The sequence below is a fragment of the Anas platyrhynchos genome, chromosome 4 (assembly GCF_047663525.1).
Source record: "Anas platyrhynchos isolate ZD024472 breed Pekin duck chromosome 4, IASCAAS_PekinDuck_T2T, whole genome shotgun sequence".
NCBI lineage: Eukaryota > Metazoa > Chordata > Aves > Anseriformes > Anatidae > Anas > Anas platyrhynchos.
The window spans coordinates 29,479,450-29,498,736 of NC_092590.1; the positions used below are offsets into that span (position 1 = coordinate 29,479,450).

The 19,287-nt window shown below is 37.2% G+C and overlaps 1 protein-coding gene across 1 annotated transcript in view; it reads left to right on the forward strand.

Moving 5' to 3' along the window:
* Positions 1-19,287, forward strand: part of SH3RF1 (SH3 domain containing ring finger 1) — an 84,122-nt gene that overhangs the window by 34,313 nt on the left and 30,522 nt on the right. Inside the window, exons 3-4 of the mRNA XM_027456432.3 lie at positions 12,224-12,499; positions 13,865-13,960. Coding sequence (XP_027312233.1) covers positions 12,224-12,499; positions 13,865-13,960 — 372 coding nt within the window. The remainder of the gene's footprint in view (positions 1-12,223; positions 12,500-13,864; positions 13,961-19,287) is intronic.

Genomic DNA, 19,287 nt, shown 5'->3' on the forward strand with positions numbered 1-19,287 from the left:
ACTAGCTCTACTGAAGGCAGCAAATTTTGGACGGCCTGCTTTGTGGCAGGCATCAGGATTTTTGTACTGTGCTTTCCGAAACTGTGTAAGGCCAGATCAAATGCTAAACCTCAGCTGACCCAGAGAGAGAGAACAGAGTTCAGTGATCAAGAGAAGAATTTGAATGTCAACAAAACTTGATAGGGAGGGCAGTTAGAAGAAATGTGGGAGTTTTGTTGCTTACAAGTTGTTTCACTTGGAGCTAGTTCAGGGGTTGAAGTGTTTTCCTTGCATGAAAGTTGAATGTAGGTGACAACTGCACGTATATTGGCCTAACATCAGTACTGTCATACCACACGCATGTTTTGCACCTACAAGAGTGTATCTTTAAGGCTTTTTCTTCAGGACAGTATTTTTGCATCAGCATCAACACCAATTCACACAACTGTGCCAAGTGAAACAATTACCAAGTGTTAATAGAGTTGTGATTCATAGCGTTTCTACTGCATATTTGCAGGTTGTGTTGTTGTTGTTATTGTTTGTTTTTTGAAGAGTGTTTGATCTTTGTGATTCTGTCTAGGTGAAGTAGAATAGCATGTAAGATGGGAGAAAAGCCAGCCCCGATAGCGGCGGGCCCTAAGTTGCAAGCTGTCCTAGCAAGACAATGAAGCGGGGACAAGAAATCCCCAGCAGCTCGTGGAGTTTCAGTCCATTGGAGCGTCCTACTCTGCGAGTCATCCTGCGTCAGGCCATGCCAGAGTGTGAATCAGAGACCTCAGAGGTCGCACTAATGACATCTATTTTCCAAACATATCTCAGCCAGTTTAGTAGCGTGAGTAGTTGAGAGAGAATTAAAGAGTCATCAGCCTTTCATTATCCTATCTGATTCTTAACTCTTGGCTCCAAAGCAGTGCTTTCCTATTGCAGTGCGTTACGATTGAACCACGTAATTAAAATACTTTTTATCTAAATGAGAGAGTTGTACTTCTTGTGAGTTGCTCTTTGGAATTTCTTTGTGGAATGTAATTATTCTGTGCATTCCCTCCTTGTGAACGTAGGTGGTTATTAATTTTGCTTACTATGGAGTCTCAGAGGTAGGAGGTGCTTATGCAGTAGGACCTTACAGGCTCCTTAAAGGTTTAGAAGTTAAAATTGCTCCAGAAGTGCATGGTCTCAGCCCACTGGAAGGGCTTTCTCTTATCTAGTCTGTTGTTGTTATTAGTCATTTTATCCGAGCAGTTTTACTGTCCGTAGAAGACAGGTTATGGCAGAAATCTCTCTGAATACCATGGAATTAATTTTCATGGAATAAGCTTTTAGTGGGATTAACCCGGCTAAAGTGAGAACTAGCTGTATTATTTTGAAGAAAACGTTTTCTGTTATGGCATGTTTCATGTTGGAAAGTCAGAGGACTGAAACCTTCAGGCTGAGAAAACTTTGAGGTTACCTGTATTAGCAAGTCACTTTGGGTCCCCACTAACACCTCCCTGCTAATGCTGTTGCTGGGAGCAGTGCGAAACGCCAGGTACAGTGCTCTCTGTTTCAGCTTGTGAGCTGGATTCAAGCCCCTTCCAGCAGGACTGCGCTGAGCAGAGGCTGGCTGTAGCTGTGCTTTTGGTCTACCTTTACAGTCTGGCTGAAGCAACCGTGAGGTACAGAGCCCAGCTTGTCACTGCACAGGAGATAAATGTTAATGTAGCACTTTTCTGGCTCGCTCAGCCTTTTTGTTACAATAAGGAACGTTTATCTTGCAAAAAATGTATAATTTGGCTAGGATTAGTTGTCTTTTCAAAAGGCCAACCAGCTGCTTCAAGGGGAGTACCATAAAATGTTTTGAAAGCAAAAATTTAATTTCAGGAAGTTTTGAGGCAAGAAAAATTTAAAGGGTATGTAAAAATAGTGAATGGAGTTTGTCATTTACTGCACATACATAGCATACGTACATTCGTGTATTCTACAGTGACAGCTAAAATTAGCACCTTTGCTTTTCACAGTAGGCACCGGGCTGTTTGAAGTCAGGACATTAAAGGAGATTAAATAGGTTCCGAAAGAATCTCGAGGAAGTGATGGGGTCTCCGGGGAAGGAGGCATGGTATTGCTTCCACATGAAGCCTGGCGGGACTCTTTCCAGATCCTGGCAGAAAGCTTGCATGTGGCACCAAACGAGGATGTGTGGCAGCAATGTCATGTTCGTCCAAAAGATGGGACAAACACCTGAACATTTACAAAATACTGATGATGACAGGAAATAAACCCCCAAACACCTTCTCATCAAGCAGTGGAATGTCAGATGTTATCTCAGATTTTAAAAATTCTAATTGGGGTGGGAGAGCTGCGTGTGGTTACTTTGTTTTTTCAGTATCATTGATAGAGTCGTTTTAATTTTAGACCGTGTGCTGTTTTGGCAGCATTAACACTTGAGCATAATGGAAAGCAAAACATGCTCAGATGAGAAGACGTGCACGTCAACTGTGATAGGTTTTCATCAAAAGGATACAGCAACTTCTTCTTTTGCAACTGTTTTGTTCCATTGCCCAATTTTTGGCAGCAAAGTATTGAGAGATTAAAGGTACATTTCTTCATGCTGATCTCATCAAGAATGATCTCACCAAGTCACTCCCTTGTTCAGAGTCATTTGCTGGCTTTGCTCCTTCTACATCATGTTCAAACTCCTCACCTTCAAAGCTCAGTAAGACTTTGCTCTTGGCAATCTGATTCCTCATTTATTCTCTGTGCGTGAGTGTGTTTGTCTTTACGTGTGGAATTCCCTCTCCTTTTCTTGGTGCAATAAGTAAACAGAATGATTTTCATATCTCAGCGAGCAGAGCCCGAGTTGTATTCAAAGGGTAAAACCCTTCAAAAACAATACAGAGCATTACTCTGAAATTTTTACATTGTTGATAAACCCTTTGGGGCTTTTGATACCTGTGGTAAAATACCAGCATGAACAGAGCCTTCTGTGTTTCAGTGCTTTGCTAGTAAGTCAGATGCCCCCGTCTTCTGCATTAAACAGAAACTTTTTTGTACAAGTGACCAAATAATGTGTTTTGTAAAGGGGTGTTATAAAGCTTGGATTTGTGAGAGAATTTGAGGTGTGCTCAGTAAAAAATGCATACTATGCCCATATCAGTGGCTTCAGTTTAATGCAAAAATGGAAGAGGAGATGTATTCTGATTAGTCACATTAAGACAGGTGAAGGACATAAACATTTCTGTTTGTTTCTTACCATTACTCCAGCACAGCCTGGCAATACCATGTTAATATTGTAATCTTTTCGAGCTGTTAGCAGTACCCCATGGGGTTATGGAAGCTGCCTCTTGCTTCCTTCTAGTACAGTAGGTTTTGTGTTAATTAGAAGAAAAAGAATGTATTAAGGAGAAAAAGGGGTTGTTTCTTAGCACTGCAAGATGTTTCCTTTCTCTGAGATGATGCTGACTATGTGTCCCTGTATCTTCCTTCTTCAGCGACCATATGCATGGTAGGACTTCTCATCGTGTAAAATGTGTCTGCTAGACTGGCTGTATAGGTTACAGCAATGCAGTTTTGAAAACGTTTAGTTGGATCAATAGTTTTTTTGTTTGTTTGTTGTTGTGTTTTTTTTTCTTCTGGTGACTGATAAAAACTTACCAGGTGCATTTCTTAGATGGCTGTTTGGTTAATAGGACAGGTTTCAAATGAGAGCCGCAGTTTCTGATGCTTTGTTTCTGGGTATGCACGCGAGAGCAGGTGGTATCTCTAGCTGGCTCCCACTAAGCCAATGGGAAAGAAGACTGCTTTGGGTTTGCATGAGAATTTTTTATTGAATCTGGACTTGGAGTTGAGAATGGTGTGCATCTCCCTTGGGAATTAATTATTCAGCTGTCTGTACAATTGCATGTATGGTTTTTGACAGGGAGAGTAAATCCCAGATACCTGTGTTAGAAGGGTAAGAAGGAACTTGCGGAGCAGTGAAAAGTGCCACAGATGTGGAATTTCCAGGTTACGTGGAAAGTGAAATGAAGAGTGAAAAGGGAAGGCTGCACAATAGCTGTGTGGGAAAGAATGTAATGCTCAGATGTGGTCTGTAGTTTGATAGTTTTCAGAGGGGTTTTTTGCACCTTAGGTGATCTTGTGGAAACAATCAAAAGTTCTTCATACAAGCAAATAAAAAAGCAGGTGGTGTTGAAGGATCGCTATTGGCACAGGAAAGTTATCAGACTTCCCAGATTTTGGGTGGGGAGTGAATAGTTATAACAGGCACTTACTAAGCTACTAGGTAAAATCAGGATTCTTGCTAAAAGCAGAAATGCTGTCTAGGAATTTGGCATTTTGATCAACTGAATAGCTCTGGATTCTGAGCTTCAATGGTACCATGGAGAACTACTTAAGGTGTGATCTTTATAAGTCTTTTACGTCTTTTTCCCAGTTCTTTGACAGACTCTTCACCTACATGTACATTATCCTGATATTTTTTGTTTGCTTATTTTCTCTCCATTTTTCTGATTCAGTTTTCTTTCCTAAAAAAAAAAAAAAAAAAAAGTCTGTGCCTTATGATTGCAAAGATAAGTGACTTTTCTCAAACTGGCAGGAAAAATATAAATACAACTTCACAACTTTGGATCTCTAATCTATTGCATCTACATGGAGTAGATGTTCTTGACAGTTTTTTAAAAAGGATAATTTTCCTAACTTTTTCTTCATGAAGTTAATACCTGTGAGGTAAGTTTCTTGCACTTTCATAAGTGTATGTTGAGAAAGTAGAAACAGCAAAACTTTCCAAAGCACTTAGTGTTGACACATACCAGTGTAACTTGGGAAGTCCCCAGGGGTTTTAGTTTTGACAAATTGGATATGGCTGGGGAGCACTAAATACATTTTAAAACTCCTACCCCACGCTGAGACCTCTTCAGGGATATGTAGCTGTTCAGTGCAGTTTGCAGTGGGACTGCTAAGCCCTGCTACGCTGTCTCCCAGTTGTACTGCTCCTCTGTATGTAGGCTTGCCAAGACAGCCGAGTGTCTTCCTTCTTTATTCTGCTTGAGGGATGCAGTTTTCTAGTATTAGAAGCCATAGATGATATTACATGAGAACAGAATGCTTTGAAAAACATGTTGGTGAAAGAGTTTAAGTGAAATGGAATAAAATTATACTGCAGAACAATTTGAGGTCCCTAAACAGATTAGGAAATCCGCATTGCTGTACTCTGAAATGGCATTGGGACAAGAAAAATTAACAGTTTTATGGAGACATCAAACAGCAGTCAGTCATAACATACCAAGAGAAAACCCATGGGACTAGCAGCGTTTTCAGGCTAACCAACAGGGTTGGTATAGCAGCTGTAAGAGCAGATCTTTAAAGCGAGCCTTTGCTTTTGAGAAGAACAATTTATATAAACATCTTAGCGCTACTTTAGTGTACCCTTTAAATTTTTGTTTGGATTCTTTCAAGGATCTATTTTTTTCAAAACAAAATGGTTTTGTGGTAAACAATGAATCAAAAAAATTTAAAGACTTGGAATGAAATTGTCTGATATGCTTTGGCATTCCTCTTCACAATCAGTAAGAATGCAGGCCCAAATTCTTTCTTGGATCTTGAAAGTTACCTTAGTCTTCCCGGGTTTGACTTGTATACCGTCTGGTTGCCCTGTGCTGCTTCTTTTTTATTTTTTTTTTTTGCCTCCCCCTCCCAATGGAAAAAGGAATCTTTAACCTGTTGAGTGCATATAGTTAATGTATTTGGGGACATATGCTGTGCAGAGCATAATTCTTTTCTTCATTCTACTTTTTTTTTTTTTTCCCTATGTTTTTGCTTCCTTTTTTGTTTATTTTGAGAGCTTAGTTTAGTGGAAAGTGTTTAAAACTTTATTTAACAGTCCGTGGAAAAGTAAGTAGCTGAGAACATTGTGTTCCTGACAGGATAAGGAGAGAAGCTGGCATTCTGAAGACACTGATTTTTTTCATTTTAAAAGTTTTCAAAAACACAGGTATTGCACAGAAAGCGACTAGGCTAAGTGCCTTTGGGAAGCTTTGTAAATGTCCCTTTCTAACCTTTCATGTTATTAGTCTGATTGTTTCGGCCCTAAGGCAACATTTTTAAATTCCTTTCATTCTCCTGTATTCCAGCTTTTAATTTCAAAACACCTTTGTGGGAGACAGTTTCTCATACCTATATTAAACAACCTTGTATTTATTTCTTGACATCAGACAATAAAAAATGCCAAAATATTTTCTTCTATGTATGCTAAAAGCAGTTAAGGCAGATGAAGCAAAAATGGCTTTCATAAACCAATTCTGTCACTTTGAGCTGGCCACTGGTAATTTACCTCAAAACAACGTACAAGAATTAAGTGAGGAGAAATGCAAGCAACCCTCCTATTACAAAATGCAGGGTTTTCCTGAGCCAATCTTGTGAAGTTCTGCCGAAATTTGCCAAGAGCAAAGTTAACTGATAAAGGCCTTGAAAGACTTGGGTAGTCAAAGGGCTCTAGGAGTGCTCGCAACTCCAGGCTGTTAGCTGGCTGAAACTTGGAAGTTAAAGTCCTTTTACTTTAATAGTATTCTGGTATGTCACACGCTATTACGTCTAGAGGTAGTATTGCTGTTAATTAGCAGGTATTCGCATTAGTACAGAAAAAAATTACTGTGATCTCTGATAGTTAGCTAGTAGCAGTGAAGCTTTGCAAGTCTACAAAATAGATTTTAACTTGACTGTTACATTAAATAATTGTAAAAATACTGGTCAGTTCCTTCATTTACTGAGAATCGATCTTTTTCCTGATTGCAGTTGTTTAGTTTTTTGAAAAGTATAACAAATATGTTGATGCAGTTGTGGTTTATGAAAAAAAAAGGGGGAGGGGACTGGGATAAAAAAGTAATCTTGCTTGAAAATTATTATGTTGGTCACTGATAAATTGCACATGGGTGGATTTCAGGGGTAACCTGGCCAGCTAATGTTCTCTTAACATTATTTATTTAAAATAGCAACTTTTACTAAAGTTAAAAACTGCACCAAGTCACAGCTATCTGTACTTAAACATGCCAGTTTCAAACAATTACAAATCTTGTTACTGTTTTAAGTCAAATGTGTGGTTATTTTGTAGGTATGCTGAGAACAAGGAGATCTAGTACAGCTATATCGTTAGAAGCTAGTGGAAATGGATATACTTACCCACATTAACATCACCTACTTCCCTAATCTAAGGAGCTGTCATAGAAAAAAGTGAACTGTCAGATATTGACTTAGTATACTCAGGAGAGCAATAGTAATTTACATCATGTGATGCCAAAGGTTTGTTTTTATGGTTACTACAGCATGCTGACAACCTGATAGAGCCTCCTTATAGAAGCAATCTCACATTTTTATCATTCATATGGCAGGTACCTCAGAAGCTCTATAAATAGAAATCATTACATTTGTACTCATGACCTTTGCAATCTTCCAAGAAAGTTGTGATGGTGAAAGTATGCAAAATTGATTCCATTACTAATTTAGTGTTGGGTGCAGGTTAATAATACTACACTTTAGCCTCTTGGAGCACATCTGACCTTGTTTGTATCATTCCTTAGATTAGTTAAAAAAAATAAAAATAAAAAAAAAATGCAAGGAGCAGCTTTTAATGTTCTTCCTGTGTTATGGAGACACTTCATGTTCTGGAACACAAAAAGAAATGGGAAGATTTAGTTTAAAATATTAAACTTCTAGGTTTGTGTGTTCTGTAAAACTGAGTACCTGATTTGTTCTGGTGACAGCAGTACATGTATGACTTAAAGAAGGGAGCATGTTTCCTTTGCTTAGAAGGAAATCCTACTGAAGGAAACATTAATGTAAGCAGTTTAAGAAGGTTTTCAGCAAAGTGTTCACATAAGCTTTGTCCTACAATACATGAAAATTTAAGCACAGCTACAGGAAGAACAAAGGAGGCTGAAACGAAGAAAATAGCTCTGCAAATCAGACAGATCAGGTGGCTTTAAATTAAGACTCAGAAAAAGGTGTTGGAGCCAGCTTAGATGAAAGAGACATGAAAAAGCTGTAGTTATGACATGGGATGATCTGCTTAGATAGGGCTGAGCAGCTTGGTAAAGGCCAAACAAGGTAAGAGAAGAAAAATACATATTTAAAAAAAATTAAAAGTGATTGAAAGATCTGAGTCAGAAGATCAACAAGATGAAGGAGAATGAACAAGAAGATTAAAAGGGACAATATGTTGTAATTGAAAAGGTTTATTTTGAATAGGAGTCAGAAGATGAGATCTTGGGTATGCCTGCACGTACTGCAGAAGGTACATGCAGAGAGCTCGCCTGACCCAAATCTGCCTTGCCAACCCGCTGGCTGCTGTAGTTCCTGCAGCATATTAACAAACACCTCTCTTATGTAAAGGCAGTTTGTGCTGGCAACCAAGTGTGTCTTACAATACTGGTTCTTAAGGCAAAAAATGTTATACTGATAAAGGCACCTTGATAGCACTGAAGTTATTGTACTTAAAATTGCTGTGTAATTGGAGATTTTCAGGAATCATTGATTTCTCATCTTGTGCTCGTGATTAGTGACTTAGTTTGGTTGAGGAACTCCATGGAAATGCAAGTAAAAATAGAAAAATAATCATTTTTCTGTCTTGACCTGTAATAGAATTGCAAATAATTGACGATTATTAAAGATCCTTTTACAACACAGATCAAAATGATAGTAACTCCCAGTTTTAGACTTTCTCTAAGGAAAGGCAGAGGTAATTTTGGAAGGCTGGGCATAAAAGCTGCTGCTGAGCTGTCTGAGCAGGCCAGTGTTTGTGGAGGCTGATAGGCTTTGGTTTTGCATCTAGGCAGTTTCAGAAAGCTTTTCTGTCTGTCCAGTGCTCAGTAAAAAGCCTACCTGCTCCCTTGAAGACACTCAGTGTCTGGGAATCTCAAACAGCTGAAAGCTGAGCAGGTAACACGGGTGAATTCAGCTGGCTGACGGGAGAACCCAGGGCACGTCCCAGCAGCAGCCGCAGCGGGATGGGACGATGTGCCTGCAGGAGTGCAGAGGCCAGCGTCAGCGCCGCAGTGGGAGGCTGGGAGGAGGCCAGGAGGCGGCTGCCCCGCTACCTGCCGAATTCGTTTCCGTGGTGGCAGCAGGAGGGGAGGTGGTAGTTTTGCTCCTTCAGCTTGCGCTGGTTGTCCAAGTGAAATAAGTTACGCAATGAGCACTGTTTTATGCCAGTGTAAGCACATTTATGCTTGGGCCTCTGCCACAGAAACTTCTTTTTAAAAGGAAATCAGATCTCGTGTTTCTGTGCAGGCATAAGTTTCTCTTGGCTTAAGCTCATGAAACATACATACAGTTGTCCATTAAAAAGTAAAAGGAAAGCTAGAAATAAGGTGACTAAAGAGAACGTATAAATCCAAAGAGAACCGCACAGGAGTTCTGTAGGTTTCTAAGACAAAATATCTGGATGAGGAGAAGAAATACAGGGAAATCTAAGAAATCCCAGCCTCATATATAAATGGATGCATATGCTCTTTTTGATATTCTTGTTCAGCTGTTGGTTTTGATGTCACTGTATGTTATTTTCTGTAAAGGAGTCTTTGGATGTATATCCATGCCTTAGCTAAAACTGAATTTAAACAGTTTGCATTTAAGCATTAGCATTAAAAATCTGAATATTTGTTATTGTATGAGGATGACTGAGGAAATAATTTTAAGAAACCTATTTTGCATGACGTCCTTCTGGGTTTTAAATTTTCATTTCCTAAAATGGTTATTTTTTTTGGTCTGTTCTTTGGTTGCTTCCTCAAAGAGCCCCAGGGTAAATGGCAGCTGCAAACCTCAGGGTAGACTGCAAAGTTTTTCTTCCAAAGCCTTCCTTTCATGTTTAGCCAAGCGAGAGACGGGGAGTGAACTGTAAACTCTGGCTCAGCGTTATCGTCGCGGCCTGCCCTCCTGGTGAGCAGGCGGAGGGGCAGAGGGGAGGCCGCTGAGCGTGGCAGCCAAGAGCTGCGACCACTGGGCCCCTGAGGGCTGCCCGGGCAGGCCACGCATGTACAGGGCACGGTGGTGGGCCATAACCCACCCCAGCCTTCCCCTTTTATCCTTTGCCTGCTGCAGAAGGAAAAGGCATTCGCCTTCTTTCTCTCCCAAGTCATTTAATCCTTTTCTCCTTAATTGTTGGTAACCTGGCTGAGAACAAGTGCAGATCCTTTGACAGGATCTGTTCCACTCACACTCCTGTCTTGTTTTGGTTTTGTTTGCATCTCCAAAAAGGGATTTTTTCTGACCATATTTCATACACAGACCCAATCTTTAAGCTCTTCCTTGGTACAGGGACACAGGTGGCTTTCTCTGGGGACCACTGGGTGAGCGCCCAGGGACAGCCCTGGTGACAACCTCGGCACAAGAGAGAAAGGAAATTGTCTTGTCATAGCTCTAACTGCTCAGAGCCCTCTTTCTACCAAGTAGCTCTTTGGATTGTAATCGCTGAAGTGCAGAAGGATTCTTGTTGTTTGTTTGTTTTTATTTGGGGGGGAAATGGATAAGCAAGTGGTGCTTCCTCTGTTATATAGAGGCATGCTTCTTTTGTGGCTCTGAATTTCCCCTTTGGTCAGTCAGAGCCTACAAACTCTAGTTGATATCTTAGTCATTTTCCCCATCTGGGCTCATAAAGTGTGCCATTGCTGTTTATAATGTGCACCAATACCAGTAAGTGTGATCGTGAAGAAAAGTACTGTTTGCATCAGTCTGAAGATCACTAGATTTTGTGAGTATTTGTATGAATACTGATAATATAATAGTTTTAGTGCCCATGCTGGCTGCGCTAGAATGAACTGTGGTTTGCCTGTGTTCATGTGTAAATCATACTCATCTGTACCTTTGTGTGTGTATGTGTGTATATATATGAATAAATATATGTATAATTCCTTTGACGTTTTGATATAGAAAGAAAACTTATTAAATAAGCTAATCTTTAAGATACCACTTACTTGTTCATGTAATTATTATGATTATAAAGCCATGCACAAAAATTAAAGGTACCCAGAGAAATGGGATTATATTGAAAGACAGAATTGTAAGTGGTAAATATGAAATAAATTATGAAGTACTCTGCCTTCTGAATAATGACACAGTCTCTTAAGTGGTAATTCCTTCTGAGAATTTTCTTACATTGCATACTTCCTGAGATATTGCGTGTTCAACTTCAATTTACAATCTGTTGTGGTAGAAAACATGAGAGGAGAGATGTATTATGGCGTAGACCATGGTGAATAATACTGCCAATGTTGAAATTCATTACAATTTATCTTTTCTGTATGGGATTGCATTAAAGATGTAAAATGCTGTGCTGTAGTTGAAATAAATGTTGTCTTCGTTACGGAAAAAACTGTGTTGGTAAGGGAAGTTACTGCTGTTTACATCATTAAAGGGTTGAGCTCCCTTCTAAATACTTAAATTTGGAGAGAGAAGAGTTTTGAAAGAACAAGCCCTAATACTGGAGTTGTAGAGGCTCACTCTTTAAGGAAAGATGACACTGTATTATTTTGTAATGTTTCTGACATGCATTCAAGAGCAGCACTAATGACCTATAGTTTTAAGTTATTATAGAGGAATCAAAAGAAAACCCAAGGATACAAACCTTCAACTGGTTTTATTCAGTAATTCTTTTTGCCATGTTTGAAGAATAAATAAATAAAAGGGGTTGTTCCAGGATGAAATCTCTCACCTTTAATCAAGTGAGATTTGTTTTTCAGGCTGGAAAACACCTCCCTTATGTCCTCATGCTCCTCATTAATAAGGAAGCAAGACAGGCAGAAAACATGCCCCAAAGGTTGTACAGCAAATTTGTTATTCTGATGCTGCATTTTCTTGCAGAATTCTTCTGTCGGCTCTCTCGAGTGGTCAGAGCACTTCTCAGTAGTCTGTTTTGTTTTTTTTTTTTTTTTCCCAGTAATGTGTTGTTGTTTTTTTGCTTCTTTTTAATATTGAACTGATAAGTTTAGTGAATTTGTATGTAAGGGTTAAAATATAATGCTTTTTATTTTGCTTCTTTGGTGTCTCAATATTGCAGCATTACTGGAAATCATGAAATTTAGAGGAAAATGATAATTAAGACCGTATGGAACTGAAGCTGTTTAGGTAAAACCAGAAGAATTGCTACAGTGAAATAATTATATTATGTGTAATTTTACTATGAATTCTTATACATCAGCATGCATAGTCCCCCAAATAATGCAATATAACTTCAGTTTAGTAATGTTTACCTAATTCTAGCAATCTTTTCTTTTTTCCTTTTCTTTAGGGTGTACCTCAGTTACCATGTGCCAAAGCATTGTACAACTATGAGGGAAAAGAACCTGGAGATCTTAAGTTCAATAAAGGAGACATCATCATTTTGCGTCGACAGGTGGATGAAAATTGGTATCATGGAGAAGTCAATGGCATCCATGGCTTTTTTCCTACCAACTTTGTTCAGATTATTAAACCTTTACCTCAACCTCCGCCTCAGTGCAAAGCACTTTATGACTTCGAAGTAAAAGACAAGGAAGCAGATAAAGACTGTTTACCATTTGCAAAGGTAAAAACTGAATAAAAATAGTATTTTCTTTTAATAATTTCATTCACTTGAATAAGAAATAATAAGACTTCAGTAGTCTTGTCTGTGTTTTTAATAGATCTGTACAAATATGAAAAGGGGAGATAATTCCGTATGTATTTCTCACTTGTAGATTAGTTTTGCCTTCCTTTTCTTTCTGAGTTACATACAATTTCTCTGAGGTTTTATTTTTGAGAATACAGGTTTTCATAATTACAGGAATAGCAGTCTTAATTTCTGAGAAATAACCTATGTTATGAATTAAGTGTTCCATCTTCTAAAGAAACGCTCACTTAAAATTGTCAAAAATTGGTGCTAATTTTTAGCTTTGTGTTTAGTAAGTGACATTTTTAGGCTCCAGATACTAAATACAAAGTACTACTGATTTTTATTGTTCCGTAATATAACTAATTGCCTTTTGGAAAACATGACATTTCTTCTTACATTGTTGTAATTAATTTTCTATCTTGCAAAGCACAAAATGATACTGAGTTTTAACAAGTATTGGAGCTGTTCCTCTTTTGGTTTGTGATTCTGTAGTTTATGAAATTGCATAAAAATGCTACAAGATAAATGTGAGCCGATCACATTTTTGCACTTCCTTATTAAAAATGGAAAGGATGGGTAAAATTTTAAAAGCGACAAGTTTTATCCTCTTTCCTGAAGTTCAGACAAGTGCATATATGAACAGGCAATGTTTTTTACCACACCTATCTAATTGGCATTGGCTTGCATGTTTTGGTTAGATTGTTGGCTGTTTCTTTTTCTTTTTTTTTTTTTTTTTTTGATATACAGTCATGCTTGAGTGAGCATCTGTTTCCACATGCTTTAACTTACCTATGAAGTAAATGTGTATCTCAGTATAGCAATGTTTAATATGCCTATGAAACTATTTAAATGTAATGTTCTCAAAATCGTATCTAAAATCAAAAGTTCAATCTGTATCTGAAAGAAGTCATACCACTTACCAGTGTTCTTATCTATTTAAGTTGAAGAGCAACACCTAGGGAAGTTTGGGTAAAGAGTCTGCTGAGACATAAAAAAGTTGAGGTTCTGTTGATTAATGACAGGACTTAAAAGTGGGGCTGATAGAGTACAAGAGGCTGAACATGACAGGAAGTCTGTTATGAAGGACAAAGTCAAATGGCTATGGTTGGCTGTGGATGGTTAGCTGACCTGCAACAAAATTAACTTCAAACCCAAGAGCAGCATGTTTGTGTTACGGAGTGCCTTCTCTGCGGTACTTGTCCACATACTGCCTTCTCTGATTACCCGTGCATTATGGAGGGAAATTTAATTAGAAGCTTAATTAGAGCTGGGAGACATAATCACTGCATGTTCACACAGGATGATGTTCTGACTGTAATACGTCGAGTGGATGAAAACTGGGCAGAAGGAATGCTGGCTGACAAGATAGGAATATTTCCAATCTCATATGTTGAGGTGAGTACAGTTGGGCTATTGGTAAGGTTGTGCCCACGGTTTATTTCATCTTATGAAAGCAAACTCTTGCAGTTACTTGATAGTATTTTTAAAATAATGGTACTGTTGATGATTCTAAAATAACCTGAGATATAAATAATCTGTGTGCTTAGTTTGGGAAAGTTCATGACCTCAGCTGCTGAACAAGTGATTTTTATTTAGCTATTTGATACGTATTTTCATCAAATGAAATTGGAATCAAAGTACTTGGAGACAGTCACTGCATTTTCTTGTTAGTACTATGAGTCACGCAGTCAATCACAAACGACACTTAACTACAAAATGAAAGCCATCAGTAAGTCTGCGAAATAGTAATTTTTGCACTGTCCCTAATACCTGCCTCTCAAAACCAAATGAGCATAGCTAGAAAGTTGGGGAATATAGGCTGTTAAGCAAGTAAAGCATCAAACTTCACATCAAACAGACTGTTAGATAAAATGCTCAGTATAATCCTGGATTTCTCAAATCTGATATGACAACTTAAAGTGAGAGGTAGTGCTTGAGAAAGTTTCCCTTGCCTTTTAGGGTTTCACATAGAAAACTATTTATCTTATGTATAGAAATAAGTGATTAAGAACAGAATCTACAGCTGCAGCAATAGTTAATGTAGTTGGCATTACATAAAGATACAGAGGCTTGGAATACTGTTTGTCTTTTTCTGCTAGGTATGCTATGGACACATGGTAAGATGGAGTTCTTGCACTGAGGAGATTCTATTTAAATAAATGTAACAAAGACGAAAGGAAGTACTTTCACATTAGAGGTGGGATGAGAAATACCTGCTTCAGGTCACAGGAGAAATGTGTAACCATACTAAGTGTTAAGTCAGGTGTTCGATTCCTGAATGCCCTGATGAGATGGTGAGGTTTTTTAAAAAAAGTTTTCAAACAGTATAGAAAACTCTTGTTTTCGATATGATGTGTAATGATTTTTATAGGTTGACTTAAAGGTCTGTATACCTGGGGACAGAAAATTTCATACAACTTAAAAATAAACAGAATAGTTATAATAATAAAACACACACAAAACCATAAAGGTTTCAACTTACTCAGTCCAATTCCGTCTTCAATTTAAGAAGCTTTCAAAAGCTGATTTATGAAGTTTTTGCCCCTGGCTGTTAATTCCTATCTCCTTGCAGTTAACTGCCCCTTCAATTCATAGTACAGTACCTGGTGCTTCTTTTAAATAAATCACTTAATTTAGCCAAGTCAGAAAAAATTCTTCCCTAGGGCTGCCACTTGGGCTAACTATTTAGCTAACAGCTCAGTTTCCATTTCTACAAAAGTTTGCAAAATGGAGATTTCCTGTTAAAAACACACAATTTATCTTACAATGATAGTCACAAAATGTATTTCACTGTTGAAATTTTCAGACAAAGTCCATCAACTAAGAAAATGTATCTTCAACAAACCTTTTTAGAGTAGGCATGAACACTTTTATACACATTTTCAAATCCCCAATAATACAGTGTGGGAAATCTAGAGAAATAAATATACCCAAAGGGATACTTCAGATCAGATAAGTGTGTTCTTTTTTTTTTTTTTTCCCAGCATATACCTAACTGAAACAGTTGTTGTAGTGAAGAGCAGTGATATATACCAAAAACTATATGAATTTTGAAATGTCTGTTTTCTGAGATTATATAATTATTGTTCTTGAAAATATGCAGACAGTTGATGTAAACAATTAAACCGTTCATAGACACTAAACAATTAAACCACTAATGACGCTAAAAACTAAAATAATTCATATTTTTTAGGTATTCCAGTATGGTATTTTTAGTTATATTTTGCAACCCTGTAACTGTTACCTGTTTTTGTCATAATGACAGCTGCATCTTTGCCCTGTGCATGTCAGTCCACTAATTTTGTTTATGTGTTGTTGTTTTTTAATGTCAGGCAGTAGCTGCATTTACTGGAGATTTTAGTGTCTGAAGTCATTAACTTTAAAACGAGGACAGCTTGTTCTGTTTATTCTGTGATATGTATGTCTGATAGTTAAAATGTTTCTTGTACTGTGAGGTCACTGAGTAAAATTTCAGGTATGTTGAAGTCCATAAAAAATTCTAAATGACTATGTTTGAGGGCAACTTTTTACCTGGAGGAATATTTAATCATTGCAGTGATTGCCAGTCTATTCTTTTAGATCACTTTGTTTTATTATATTTGTGATAGTAATAAAAGCTAGGACTGAAAACATTTTGAGAAATATCTTAATAGTGATTGCATTAAGAGTATAATTTGTTAACTGACTCACAGACCATTATGTCTTTATCTGTAGACACATGGCACTGTGAAATAATTACTTCTCTCTGCAAGTGAAAAATAAATTATGCAAAACACTGAAAAAAAATGTTTTATATGAGGGAAAACTGCTAAAACAAACAAAAAAAAAGCTTTTTAGCTTTATTAGAGCAAGTCCTGATTAATATTATCTAAATTAGTAGACTTGACTGATGGAATTTCAACACATTTGCATTAAAAGTGAGTCAGCCAAGTTCTTGCACAGTGACAAAAGTAAATGCAGGGAGTACAGAAACTGTACAATTAATTTCATGAGTTGTTTATCTCTTAATAAAAAATAAGAACTAAACAGATTTTTTCAAAATAGAATGCAGCTTGGGGTAGAATATAAATTTCTTAGAACCGCAAATTTGACGCTTTGATGTGGTTTAACACTTAGTAAACACACTCAAAATCTAAAACCTATTTGAATTATTGCAAGTCATTCAGTACTTCTAACAACTAGAAAAATATGAACATCTAGAATTGAAAAATGAAAGACTAGGTAAGAGAAATCACTTTTCAATCAAAATGTTAGTAGAAAATAATGACAGCTCTTGTTTTTCAAAGTTAATGTGAACAGCGAGGAAACATCTTTGTATTAATCCATGTCCCCTAGTGTTATTTGCAACCAGTCTTTCAGAAATACAGGAAAGTATTTTCTTCCGTATCTTGAATGCTCATCGTTGTAGATTTTTAAGTTCATTGTCACTTTATACTGCTGCATGCATCACTTAATGTTACATTTTCATCAATGGGAAAATAAGATTTTATGTACCTACTGTGTCAGGGGTTTTTTTTGTCAGCATCTCTTCTAGTACCAAACAGGAGTGTTTGTACTGGAGTGCAACACTCCAGTAGTATTAGATTATGTGAGCTAATTTTAAATACTTTCGTAGCAATAACAACTTGGAAGAATAAGATTAAGCCTTTTATGAAACCTTTTCTTTTTGCCTTCCCACACTTTAAAACAGAAAAATATGGAAAAAGTGAATATTTTATATTATGCTTGAAACCAGTTTGTTAGTTTTGAGTAAAAAATCGTAGTCTAATTCACGCTATATTTGAATGTGATAATATCAATGTTCTCATCTAATGACAATTTCAGAATGTCACAGTTTTGATTAATTTCCCAATCAAAAATGGCAATACTGAACTACTGAGTTTGTTTTTCATAAATTAATGTAGATGCAGCTGTTCTCATGATCTGTTCAGGTTTTGCAAAACAATTCTGATGGTTTATATTTGTTCTGAAACCTTAACTGCAAAGCTGAATTTAGGTTTCTTATCTACCACCTGTCCTCCAGGATGATGCTTAGTAAGAAACAGTAATGTCAGATAAGGGCAATGTTTGCCTAAGTTCCGATTGCAATCTGCTCCTTTGTTTCAAAATATAAAGGTGAAAGTCAAATGCAGTCTAGGAATTGGTATTTGACTAATAATAGTGCTGGTGATGTGGAAAAATGGCTCCTCGACATATGATGATGGAGTAAAATTTCGTAAATAAAAATTTTGGATGAAGATGAATAGAAAGATTATTTGAGGGAGGAGGTAGTGTTTTCATTTAATTTCAGAAAGTGATGATATTTGAATTCCATCTGTCTCCATGTGAGTGAAAAATGCCAGAATGCATTTGCTAAATAAGTGCAGTAAAGCACAACGATAAGGGGCTTAGAAGTAGGTCTTTCGTGGTAGTCTAGTTGGTAATTTCTCCAGACAGCTGCAAGCAGGCGGAAGGCTGCCTGTTGGCCTAGACCCCTCAAGGAGCACTGAGCTGACTCCATATTGTTCCCATTTGGGAAGTTGGTCTACTTTTTGGGTTTCTATGTGGAGGGGAATTGGGTTTCAGGCTACCTGATACAGTAAAAAATAAAATAAAATTGTTAATTAAAAAAAAAAAGAATAAAAATATGTGAAGGTAAAAGTTAAGCTTCAATTCAGAGGTGTTTGTTCAGGAAAACCTCTGACACAGAAAATATGGAAATAGATAAAGGGACATTTGCAGCAGAAAGAAATGCTGTATTCAGACACTTCATAGTAGGAACAGCTTTATCATCATGACCTGGAGTGGTGGCTAGCCATTTCTTTGGAAAATGTGTGAAAATTCTTAATTTCTTAATGAAGAGCTGAAGTGCACTCTGCAAAATACTGTTCAGTACTCCTGTCCTCGAGTTGTTTCTGCAAAAAGGCCAGTCATCAGCTCATGTCTGTGGTTAGGTTGCATGCTACTGTCCTGTGCTTGTTTTTTTTTTCCATAAGAAAGCTCAGTACGTTGCCTATATTTGAATCAATCCCATGAGTAAGCCTTAACTTTTCCCTAATATGTTGTTTGTTGTATAGAATAGTCAGATTCTGCAGGCATTGCTAGTTTCAGGAGGTAAACAAACATATTGAGGTTTAACAGGTACCTTGGGGTGCTCTTAGTAGTGTGGCTTTTTTTTTTTTTTCCACACTCTTGGGAGATCCTTTAGCTTTTCTGATTAGGTAATTCATAGAAGTGAGTACTGTTTTTCTTTCTGTGATCTCCATAATTTGTGAACAGACTGTTAAGCTGGTGTTATAGAGTAGACAGATAATAACAGAAGTGGATGTGGCCAATGCATAAGACAATGTGGAATGTACAAATTCTCAGGAAGGGCATGAAGAATTTTGGTCAGAAAAATAAAATGTCTACAAGTACAAAACGTATAAAATGGTTAGTCTTTGAAAAACCTACCAGTTCTTCCATGGTGAAAGGTAGGATGCTGACAGAATATGTAGCAGAATAGTCTTTTTTTTGGTCATATTTTCTACTTGTTTTATATCCTTCAACTTGCTGTTGGTGGTCTGTGTTGAAATGACTTTTCACTAGTCTGTCAAAAGTAGGTATGTTCTAAATTTAAAATTTAATTAATCTTGATCAAAATAATGGGTTTGCAAATTAGTCGGAGAAAACTGCATGGTGATGACTTATGTTCTACACAAATGGTACAAAAATATTTTGTTTGTATGATTCATGTCCAGTGG